The 12,567-nt window shown below is 43.3% G+C and overlaps 2 protein-coding genes across 3 annotated transcripts in view; one reads left to right on the top strand and one right to left on the bottom strand.

The window, feature by feature from the left end:
* The window catches only part of LOC119372492 (DDB1- and CUL4-associated factor 1), a gene marked incomplete in the record, with an annotated part of 95,328 nt that overhangs the window by 79,403 nt on the left and 3,358 nt on the right, over positions 1–12,567 (top strand). Inside the window, 1 exon segment of the mRNA XM_049419762.1 lies at positions 7,597–7,617. Within this exon segment, the coding sequence (XP_049275719.1) occupies positions 7,597–7,617 (21 nt within the window).
* Positions 6,157–12,567, bottom strand: part of LOC119372494 (serine/arginine repetitive matrix protein 2) — a 107,753-nt gene continuing 101,342 nt past the window's right edge. Inside the window, exon 7 of one of the 2 annotated variants that reach the window (XM_049419763.1) lies at positions 6,157–6,391. Coding sequence is in view for 1 of the 2 variants with exons in the window: in XM_037642965.2 (XP_037498893.1) it covers positions 6,354–6,391 (38 nt within the window). In the remaining variant the exon portion in view is untranslated. The remainder of the gene's footprint in view (positions 6,392–12,567) is intronic. The other variant, XM_037642965.2, reaches the window with a different exon arrangement.

A 12,567-nucleotide genomic window follows, 5' to 3' on the forward strand; every position in this document is an offset into this window, starting at 1 on the left:
GCTCAGATGCGCAATGGAGCCGCGCTGTCGGTTGTGCTGCGCTTTGGATCTCGGCCAGTTTCTGGCGTGGATGAGTTCTTCAGGCCAAGCAATCTGCGTAAACGCAAGACGCTCGTCACGTCAAGTATGTTTACGACGTGCAGGAGATTGAAGGAACCATTTCGGCGCGCTGCAACTCGCAAGTGCAGCGAATCTCATACGACGTTGAACTCGAGTTAAGTTTTACGAGGCATGCTCGCGCGATTAACGACAGTGCATAAACGAAAAGATTGCTGTTAAGAAAGCCGACATGATTTGCATTACACGACGAAACGGAATCAAGAAAGGTCCAGTGACGAAGGCTAGCCGTCGGCGGCCCGAATGAGCGCATTCGCGTCGTGTGCCGTTTTCTGCCGCATTCAGTTGCAAACACACTTTTTCCCCATGCACGGTCGTAATTGTCAACATCTGCTTCTAGGGAATTCGTCAAATTCTGTCAGCGTGCGGTGGCGGTCGAGAAGCGACGGCGCGCAATGTTTACAGCCGGCAGCTGGAAGCAGCCGGCTGTAAGCTGCCAGAAAAATCGTAGGCACATACGCAGGGTGACTCATGGCATCTTTTTTCTCGTTTCGCACGAAATGCTGGCTGCATATCCTCGTGATCGCCGTCGGCAGCCACAGCGTGCCGTCTGGACTGCACACAGGGAATATATACCGTATTTTCCGGTGTATAAGACGCACCTTTTTTCCTAGATTTTCGCTGGTGCGTCTTATACAACGGTGCGTCTTATATACGCAAAAAGTCACTTCTGCGAGACCAATTTGTTTGTATTTAATTTATGAGTACGATAAACAGAGCTCGAGAGCATTCGTAAAAATATATCTAATTTTGTTTTAACAATGAAGCGGCTGCGACCTTAGATGTCAGCTACTTGCTGTTCAAGCAGCGCGGCGACCACGGAGATTACGGCCGCAATAAAAGTCACCACTGTCGCGTGCCCCATTGTACTGTTTGAATTGTTTGTTCTTAAACGAAGAATTAAACCCACAGACCTGAGGCAATAAATAAAAAAGAGCACCACAACGGTCCATTGTAACGTTGTAGCGCCCACAATATCAGTTACAAAAGCGAAAGTACCACTTCATTATTATCATCATCAGTTTTCGTGTGAGACGTCGCTGCAGTCCAGCAGTAGTCGCAGCTTCCGGTCGCCATTTACGTTTGTATGCGTGTGTAGGTGGTATCCGACGATCGTGTGATAACCGTGCGGCGCGTTCGTTGTTTATGTGTTCTCGCCAAGTCTGGTAATGCCCTAAAGGTATGGTAGCCACCATAGTACAGGCAGTGCCAACGATGTGCTTCAAGGTGCTTACAATGCTGCGTAAAAGTTACTCAGAGGCTGACGACGGCAACCCAGCGATGCTGCCAACCGAGGCGGAAGAACTTTTGACAGTGCGCCGGAGGATGTGGCTTCAAATCCAGTAGACTAAATAGTGGTTTTCTGCGCCTTAATAAAACTGCTGCTTACAGATATTCAGTGCCGTGCGCGACTACGCATTTCGCAATCAATGTACCCTGCGTGGGTCATTGTGTTTTATCATGTCGACTGAGTTAAAAATAGATGCGTCTTATACAAAGGTGCGTCTTATATATGATTTTTTCTTTCACAAGTCGTAAAAAGTAGGGGGTGCGTCTTATACAAAGGTGCGACTTATACACCGGAAAATACGGTACATATATAAACGCGTGCACGCGCGTACGAAAGGTAATCAGCACGTTACGTTGCAAACCACGTTTTGCTCGCGTACTCACTTCACGCGTCGGACGGCACGCATCCAGCGGTTCCGTCGCTCCACTTCGTACGGCTTTCAGGGGAACCAGTAAAACCGCACATTAGGATCCTTACCCCCATGTTCGAGGCAATTAACCACGCAACAATAACGGCGGCGACCGCGCTTCGAAACCGCGCGCTGAGCCGTCGCCCAGACCACCTGCTTTCGGCACGGTTTGTTGAAGCAGGGATCGCTCGTCAAACATGTCAGACTCTGCAGGCATAGCGGACAAGTTCCTGCGTACGTTTTAAGCACTTTTTGAGCCTGGAAACTGGGCGCAAAATTAAGTAAAACGCTTAAAGCAACTGAGAACTGCGTAACTCGCCGGTCGGCGTCCATTTTTGACTACCCAAGCAACTTCGGCGCACGCCACCAGGCTCCGCCACAGTACTCAAAACTCCAGCGCGTCAGCCCTATTGTAGGCACTGAAGTGCATGCTGATGCACTGCAAAAATGAAGTGTGTGTAAATGGTTGTGCTGGCTAAGGTAGATTAAATTAGGTTAGCTTACTTCATAGCCTTGTAGGCTTAAGCAAGAAGGAATAGGAGCTTTATGTTAATATGCATAAGGCTTGCAATAGGCCAGACATCCGATGTCTAGATTTGTGGGCAGTATGTCAATAACAAGATGCATTAACACTGTAAATCATTGCATGTTCACTGCATGGTACTATTACCTGCTGGCATTTTTGCTCCTAATCCCTGTCATTTGATAGTTGCATTGCAAAACGGCATTGTTTGGGATAAAAAATGTGAACAGCATCTATATTTAGTGACTTCCTCACTCTAAGATGTTGGAGTCATGTTAAGCAATTTTTGCCTATGCACTGAAATAAACCTATGTGAAATCACGCTTACCTGTTACAAGGTATTCGTTCAGGCTAGTAGGTCGATCTTGATCTTGACACTTTATGAAGTAGGACAAATACTTCTGAACTTACCTTCTCTGAAAAAATTCCTTTGTGAACTTCAGCATTAAGAGGCTGACAAGCACTACAACCTCCACAAACAATAAAACAAGCTGTGTTGTGGACTTTAGATCCACAACACAGTGTGTCGGAGTTTGAAAGTTGTACTCAACTGTAGAAAGACGTAACAATGCATTTAACCCTTTAATGCCTGAATTATGAAAGTTGTATTATTCAAAATGGAATGTTAATGCATACTTTTAGGTATGTCGCGAATTCGTGACAACCGGCACTTAAGCCAATAGTAGCTCAATATGTTCAATGCAACGGAAGTATGGCATCGCCGCATCAATGAAGCGGATCTCTTCAGGGCGACGTAACTTGGCATCGTCATCGTTGTTAAATGCAAGCCTGACTTTATTGCCTCCTACCAATCACGTGACATCGTGTCGGCCACCCTGTGTGCCCTAGACTCCGCTGCCCAGTATAGCCGACTTCTTGGGAGAAGACAGAATGACATGAAGGTGACGGCACTGAGAAATAGATCTAGCTCACCACGAGACAGAGCCAGTCTTTTGTTCGGATTTTTCTGCGTCGCAAACAGATTGCTCTGCTGAACGATGTGTTCCGTGAATGTGTCATAAAAAATTCCTTGAAATATTCAATAGGAGCTCGGACAGTGTCACATTGAGGATGAGCGGTTTTCCAGTGTGGCATTTCCCGCTGTTCTTGACAGTCTTTTTTTCCACCGCACTGCATGTTTGAGAGAGGCACTGGCTTGGCTGGTCTACCACATCTTCGTTTTCATCCTCACTGCTCGATGAAGACACTCATGCTTGTGCATGAGGATCGACATCGTCGTCTTCGCTGTCATTGAGACAGCTGTCGTCACTTATCTTCAGGTGGCAAGCGCATGCGAAGCCTTTTTTCTCATAAAATGAGCGGAAGTCCATCATGAACTTCTCATACCGCCAGTCATCACTGACCGACTCAAATGCCGGATGTCGCGAATTCGCGACATACTACAGAAGCGAGGATCGCGCAGGAAATAACGTACTTCAAAACAACGTGACATGTCGTGTGCAACCTCTTGTATGCGTGCACATCGAAAAAATTTTATAGAAGATGGAACTTGCGTCCCTCACGCAAAAAACAACGAAGCAGTGAGAGCTGTTGCACGTGCCTCGCGCTCTCCGGCAACTGATACAGAACACTGGGTTCCAGCTTGCAATACCTTACATGCAATGGCGCTAGATGTCTCGTGCTGAAAGCTACGTTCGCCGCAAATACGTGACAGCCGCCGGTGAAGGCATTAACGCGTTTCGTGTGTTACTTAATCGGCGTCTTTCGGTATGTCGCGAATTCGCGACAACCGGCAGTAAAGGGTTAACAGTAATCGAGTCATAATGTGTCAGGTTTTTTTTCCTAGCAAAGTTAGCATGAAAGTTGTGGCTGAAGGCATTTCGGAGGCCTCTTTTTGTGCAGTTGTGTTTCGCCATGTTGCGTTTGCTGTGCCTAAAAGTGTGTGCTGATTTTGAACGTGGAAGCAGTGTTGTTCATCTCTACATTCTGAGACAACTCTTCCATCAGTGGAAAAGATCCTCACTTGTAACTGAGGTGGCAGGATGAAATTTAGTGCTTGCACATAGTTTTTTCTATTTCAGATTTGCAAATATACTTGATCAGTATTTTATCATATGTGTTTGTAGAACGCAGAAGTATTATGACCTGTTATGAGAAAGCTGCAGAATGAAGCTGTGTGAAGAAAAAGGCATAATGGCACCTGCTGCAGCAGTAACTGTATCGTATATTCTCATGTATAACCCTTACAGAATGTGCAGAAAATTCAGAGCTAAAGTCGGGGTGTGGATGATGCGTGTATTTCGGGGCACAAGTTTGCTTCATGGCACTGCTTCACATTAAGGCAAGGAAGGTAGCTTCACGACAACATGCAGGAATTCTTTTTTTAAGTTTTATTTTTTCGCAGTTTGTAGTTGGGGGTGCGGGCTATACACGAGAAAATATGGTACTAAAACGGAGCGGAGAGATAATGCGTGCATCCTGTGTATTTCTTGAAGAAGACAGTTAAGCCTTGCTGTGGCATTTTCAGTCGGCAGGCCACTGACTAGGCTTGTGCGAATATTCAAGCAGCTTGAATACTCGGACGAATAATACAGTATTTGAATTCGCTTCGAAACGAATTTAAATTATTCTAAATTTCGAAGTGTTCGAAATGAACGAATAGACATATATAAACCACATGTGACCCCCTGTAAAAGTGGTTTCACTGCAGTGGAGTGGTGCTATACCATGAATACACCTATCCAGGGGAAATCCACACTGCCCCACTTCAAGGTTAAATGAACAAATTACCCTCGCATCGAATCATAATTCTTTAAGTTTAAAAGTTTGTGATACTGGCTTATATGCTCTAAGTGTAGTAAATTTTAAAATGTAACGTATTTTGCAGGTTATCGCTTGTATTTTATTGAAATTTGAATCCTGCTACTATTCAAAGTTGCTTCCATTTCTCTTTGAACCAAAAATAATGACATTTGCACATGTCTTGTCTCAATTTTTAAAAAAATGTTGTGCAGGTTAGCTGGGTCATGACAAATATGCTCATTTTTCTTTATAATATGCGATATATACTGTTCGTATTCGATTCAAAGTTATTCGACCAAATCACTATTCGCTTCGAACCTAAAATTTACTATTCGCACAAGCCTACCATTGACCTTTAAAAGCACTGGGACCGTACGCTGTCATGACGGTCACAGCTGTCGCAAGGTCAGACACTGAAGGCACTGGTTTTAAGTGAGGTGCCAATGGAATGTATGCCATGGGACCTCAATCACTGGTGCAACAGAGCCATCTCAGTTATGGTCACAACATTGTTATGTCCTGGGGCAGGAGCAGGGGCAGGCACGTGTTCTGCCATACCAGTTCTTTATCTTCCTAACAGTGCAGCTGATAAATAAGGAATGATTGGGCCACAGCATTCACTGTCACGCAGTCTCGTGTCCGTGCTAATGAAATTTGCATCCGTGGTGCTGTAACTTTTTCTGAAGAAGGCTTACCGTTGGTAGCTTAGCAATTATAGGCATGAAGGTGCGAGTTTAGTTCCTGGCCAAGGTGGCCACACTTCGATGGTAGCGATGTGCCAAAAACGCAATTAGGGTTCCAAGTGGTCTAAATCAACCCAGAGCCCCCCGCCCCGCTACACTACAATCCACACTGTGGTTTTGACTCGTAAAATCGTCAAAGTTGTGTAAAATCTCTTGAAAAGCTGTTTGGCTGAAGCCTCGCTTTTGAGACTTACCCACATTCATGGCATTCCAGCTTGTTCAAAAGGCTTGATGCACAAGAGCACAAAACTTGCGAAGGGATCAGACACTGCTCGCATTGCGCAGCGTTTTTGAGGAACACGAAAATAATTTCTTTATTCGTCACGAAATCTCTTCTTCCCTTCCTCGCACGAACGGCACCGTCTTTCCACTGTCCCCTTAACAAGCCGCTCGCTTCTCGTCGCCACTGCCACACACTGTGACTTCACGGCCGCGTCGCTGCCGCCGCCGCCGCTGCTGCTTCGACCACCGCTTGTGTAGTTCCCCCATCTTCATCGTGTCTTGTGTCTAGGAAAACCTGATGTTCATCACAATTTCGTTACTCCCTGCATAAAGAAAGAGAAAAAGAGATTGATTGGCCGATTGCCTCCTCGATTTCCTTTTGATCATCTGTACAGGCGTTCAGAAAATTCCTCTACCCAAGATGCACAGCTCTGTCAAAAGCTAGTTACTGCATGGGAGATTAGCACTGGCTCCATGCTGTTAGTGGTCAGTGGTTCTTTTCCTTTGTCTTGGCGGGGGTCACGGCAGAAGCAGGGATGTCAGCAGCAGCGGCAGCAGCGCTAGTAAACGTTGCACATAGCATGAGCTTAAAGGCGGACTGGCAGCAATCATTAGACTGTATCTACCTTTACATTTACAGTGCTCAAAGTCTTAGGGTTTGTTCTCTTGTTTAACTTAAAGAACAGAATCGAATTTTTGACATCAGCATGACTCATTTCTCTGTCCACAAACATTATTGTCTCTTAGCTTCATTTGCAAAGAGTGCGAGGTTTGTATGAATAGAGGACAGGTCTTTTCGCATTCATAATTGGTTCATAATTACTGGATCCTTGTGCGTATACATACACCAGCTTTAAGAACATAAAGCGGTGAGAAAAAAAATTGCTGGCTTGTGTCCTAGTACACATAGGCATTAAGAGGCATGTCAAACCTTGTACTATTGTTCAAGGGGTTCAGCTTTTTGTAAGCAATGATGGTGTCAAAGTTCAAATAAGCTTCAGTAAATGGGGAGATGCCTCCATTTTTAAATATCTTTATTGCTCACTTTATGTACAGTATTTGATTGCTGATCGTGGTGCTTAGCAGCTTAGTGAGCCGATCTCGTTGATTACTTTTCCAGGATGCTGACGATGACGAGTCCGACAACATGGGCGAAGAGGACACCGATGACGATGATGACGACGGTGAGTTAGCGTCGAGAAATCCTGCAACTATTCGCGGCTTCATCTGGGGGCTGCCGGGGAAAGAATGGTCAATTTCCGCGTGCACCCAAACATCCGTTAATTGTTATTTGTACAACCAGAGCCTTAGAATTGTTGATAGCAGGAATTGTTGATATGAAGGCGTAATACTGCAAACAATGTGAAAAGTTTGGGGTAGAGATTAAGATTAAACTCTTGAGATTATCTTTAATCTCTGTCCTGTTTTGGCATTGTCTGCAGTAGTCTGTTTGAGATGTCGCAAACGAGTGTGCAACCAGGATTTATTTTCTTCCTTGCTTTCTTTCGTTTCATTTGTGAATGAAAAGACTCTGGCGACGATGATGATGGTAAGTCAGTGCTGGCAAAGCCGTTTGCTCCAAATCTCCTTTTGATGCTTTCTGCAGTGAGTGAGCCGAGTGCATTGATGTGAAAAAAAAAAAGCAAACTGAGACATACAGCACCAGTTACGGTTTTGTAAAAGAATTTTCGGGACTCCCATTCTGGAGGTCCTTCACGATTCTACGTACAAGTAAAGCTGGGTTGGTCTTACCCCTGTACTCTAGAATGTCTCTTCACTCAACGCTCCACCTCAACTTGAGAAAGTCTGTGGGATCGCCGTTGCAGCAGATTATCACTGATACGCAGTGACTTGTTCTGCCTAGAGAGGGTGCTCTGGACAGAACAAGTCACTGCGTATCAGCGATAATCTGCAGCAATTCTTGAGAAGCACGCCGTAATTTTCAGTGTAGCAGCGCTGCTGTGCTCCACTCAGTCAAGCAAAGAATGAACTTCGAATCAACGCTTGTTTGAGAATAGAGGGGTTAGTGTGCCAGTTGATGCTTGAATGACAAAATGGTGATTTTAACATGCGTATACTTGCAGAACTTGCGCCAGTTAGTATCAAGCTTTCAGTTCTTAACATTCTTCTTAATAGCTTTTATTAATTCACGCATTCTTAGATATCTGTAATGCCTGATTCATGCTTCGCAGAGTATAATAGGTAAAAGCGATTAACGATCGAAACTCTCATTCCTTGTCCCGTGAAAAATCTATTAGGACCATTATTAGAATAATAAAGCAACACTATTGCCATGTTTATGAGCTGTGACGATGGGTACGTATCAGCACCGATCTCTACCGTCTCGTTCCAAAGTGTAACAACTACATTGATAACAGATAGCTAGAGTCGGGTCCGTTCTTTTTCTTCTGTTCCACTTGCATGCCGACGGAAACCTCGAAAGAAGACAGCTCACTGATTCAGTTGGTCGCTGAGGTGACTTTGCTTTGAGCGAGGACACGGCATGCATTGAAGGTGCGGCTTCGTTTCTTTCTTCATCGCCTTTATCAACCGTCTTTAGGAGCAGCTGTCATTCGCATGCGCTACGCTGACAGTAGCAGCCATCTTCGTGTTTAGAACACTATAAGAATCATGAGGGTTCCAGTATAATCCGAACTTTTGTTTCACCCAAGATAGAAATTAGCAACAATTTTGTATTAGTGTACAGCCTGTGAAGGCGCTCTCGCACAAATTAGGCCTTGCACTCAATAGTTGCTATTGAGTCTGACATCATCATAGTTATTATCTGACATTAATACTAATCAAATTAGTAATAATGTCAAAAAGCTGTTGCATCCCTTTATCTTTCATCTTATGCAAGGCTACAGCACTTTTCTACGTGTGTATTGAAAACGTTCACTGCCACTTTTGATATATCAAACGCTGCACTGTGCCTCTCTAAGTGCGCGTCTTGTAACGGTACTGTGGTCACCTCTGACACACTTGAAAATAGTTAACTCCGTGAAACAGAACTGTTGGCTCATTATTGGTAAGTGTGCTTAAGCATTGTATTGAATGTGAAAAGAATTTACATGCCATTAAAGCATTTAGCAAGGCACACTTTTGAAAATATGGATGGCTCATGCCATAAGATGTTTCTTTGCGCTCCGAACTGACAAATCTGCATCGATAAGCTTCACTGCATCACACCTTGTAATGTGGTGAAGCATAATGCCAGGAGCCTAGGTCTCTCCTGTCATATTGCCAATTTATTAACTACTATTTTGTCAGCTCCTCCAGATAACACATATATCCAGATTCAACAATGTAGTGTTTGTTAACGAGTGCTCTTGCCATGTGGAAAGACTATAGCAGTTCTGCTTGTACATGGTTTCTGATTCGATCGGTATTTGGTGCTGTAATAACATCAGAATTGGATTACAAGTATGTGCTGCATAGATGGTGCAGAAATGGGAGGACAATGCATGGTAATGTGACGATGCCACTATTACACTTTCATGCACTTACTATGAGTGCTTGTTAATTGTTCACAATTAGGTCAAGCCCTTCTGGCATTTTGTCTAAATGGTGCATTTTCTCCGTGTAGTTCTGCTGTACTGAAGCTACAAGCCACTTGGCATAAATTAAATTTTATTTATTGTCACAAGGATGTGATATTAGATTACACCCAAACCTCATTATAACAAAGTCGCATCTGCCACGAAAATAACTTCGTTATATTCGAAAATTCGTTATAAACGTTTATTTGTAACACTGTAGCTATGACAAGACTATTATTCATTTACTTCGTTATAACCGATAATTCGTTATATCCGTCTTCGTTATAACAAGGTTTGAATGTAATTAATTGAGTTACTCATTCGAAGAGGTTGCACATGCAACCTTATGAAAGCCACATGCTTCTTACATAAACGTGTGGCCCTGAGTATGAAACAGTGAATGTGCCTATCATGATGTAAAAGGCTTGGCAGACATTGCTCTGCCAAGCTTATTTTTCTGTGTTTTTCAATACAACACATTCATCTGATTATCGTAACACTGAAGGCCAATAGGACTGAGTGCTATTTCCCTCTTGTATTCTTTATTACAAGATCTAATATGCTGCCTAGATGTGTTTGAATGACTGTTGAATGTGTCCCATACATTTACTTACTTCGTGTGTCAAACATGCATAATGTGGTTAGTAGACAGTTTTGCATATCTTTTTTTCTACTGTAAGTAGTATAACATTTCTTTGACATAGGAAGCTCCTTTCATATTGTTTCTCCTTGAAGTGAAGAGCATGTATGGATGTGGGTGCATATACGGAACGAAACATACACATACATACATTTCATTGGAGTGTGTGTCTATGTACATTGCTTTAGGTCTACTGGGTGATCTGCCCTGATTAGACCCCAATAAAACAAAATAGTGAACCCACCAGTCCTGCCCATGGTGGCAACATTTTGATGCCAGCGAAACGCCAAAATCCATGTACTTCATTTTAGGTGCGCGCTTAGGCACATCATAGTTACCCCCCTACAGCATGCTTCGTAACTACAGTCGACTCATTAAACGTAACCTGAAGGGACCAGGAAAATGTGCTCCATTTAACAGGAGTTCTGTTTACTGAGAGATGAACTGGGGTGCAGAATTCAAGTACGAAACCAGTTATATTAGATGCAGTTCCGTTTAAGCAGCAGTTCCGTTTAAGAGATTTCCATTTACGGAGAGTACTGTATACTGGGGTTTTGGTGATTGAAACTTCAGAATTTTAACTTTTTAGATAAGGAAGAACAATAGAAGGCAGGCTAAGCTTTCAGTACTACCCTTTTGGAATTCTTTCATTGGCAAAAGAGACTTTATTACCTACACAACTGATACTGCACTTGTGAAAACTGTGCAATGGGTGATTTTTCTGGCGCAAAGAATTTTCAGCCAGAAGAAAAAGTAAAAAAAAAATGAAGCCAGCTGTGTAACCGGGTGTTGCACTAATCCAGGCATCCACCAACAGCACAGATTCTTACGGTTTACTGTTCTTTTCTGATATGGTGGCCACTTGATACAGTGTCACACTGCAGTAAGTGAAGTGTTACTAGACAGACATGCCAATGTACTTTGCACGCACTACTCTGGAGGACTCGTAATATGTAAGCATTGCTGCTTGCACACGTCGGAGACCCTCATAAATATGTGCTCAGGTGTCCACGTGAATGAAGGAAAGATTACTTTTAAGGGCTCGTTTTTCGCTGTTACACATAATATTAATGAGAACTCAGACAGTAGTGCCACGGAAAGTATAGGGGGCGTTATCTGTAGTATTTAGAATATAAATGTGAAGAAAGTAAAGTTGACGAAAAGATAACTTGCCGCCGGCAGGGACTGAACCTGTGACCTTCGAACAACACACCCGATGCTCTACCACTGAGCTACGGCGGCGGTCATCCTCCCGTCCACTTTATGGGGTATATATGTGCATTTAAACATAGGAGTGTCCACATGGCGCGTGATGTGGGATTGTATGTTTGCCGAGTATATCATATCACCTTTTATAGAAACTTGTGTCCCTTCTGATGGTGGCAAAGCAGGTAAGAGATTAGGTATTTGAGGTGCTAACAATTCTAAGAATCGCCAAGAGTTCTACAATATCGTCTGGAAGCATTCAAAGTGACACGTGCTTAGTGCACATTGTGAGCAACCATGTTCTGTCAACTTGAAGGAGTATTGAGAATATCTGTGCAAGAGCACTGCCTTACTGTGTACACACATATTCTAAAAAAAAAAAAAAGCAGGATAAATAACTGTCTTCCACAAGTGTACAAATCAGCTACATTGTCTATAGAAAGCCTCGTGTGTGTGTTTGATCAACAAAATGTGGTAACGTCTACATCTAAAGTACAGTTGTGGAGCCTTCCTTTAGTCAATTATAGCACATGGATTCACATAGTAGTGTTTGGTGTTCTTGAAACCCGTACACTCTGTTTCAGGATTTTCAGAGCTTTGCGTGCAGTTGGAGCTATTTGTGATGGATGGAGCTTATGTCTTATTTTTCAGCTAGCAAATTCTTTGTGAATTCAGGTTATCTGTCCTACGACAGAGGAACCCATTTTCTTTCGTGCAGCAATGAGTTTATCGGTCATTACGTAACGATTCTTCCACTGCTGCAAGTAGTGCATCTCCGGCAAGACAAATCATTGTGCGCAAGGCACGTTTCTTCAAGATTTTTCATGCTGCTGTTGTACATTGTTCTTTTCCATTTGGTTCTGCTTCTGCACGCGTGTTTCACGGTGTGAACATTGTGCTCGCATATATTGCATTATGCTTTTACCCTGCTGTTTTGTTGCATTTGGCAGCACCAAACAAAGTTGAAAATATATTTAGATTGCTTACGGAATTGGGCAAATATGAGTGTTTAGTCTATTCTTCAACACTTTCTTGGTATTTCACTCAAATGTTCATTTCATTGCACAAGTTCTTTCAGCTTTGAAAGTGGGAGCCATGATAAGTAATTTTTGGC

Source organism: Rhipicephalus sanguineus, chromosome 10, assembly GCF_013339695.2.
Source record: "Rhipicephalus sanguineus isolate Rsan-2018 chromosome 10, BIME_Rsan_1.4, whole genome shotgun sequence".
In the NCBI taxonomy this organism is placed as follows: Eukaryota; Metazoa; Arthropoda; class Arachnida; order Ixodida; family Ixodidae; genus Rhipicephalus; species Rhipicephalus sanguineus.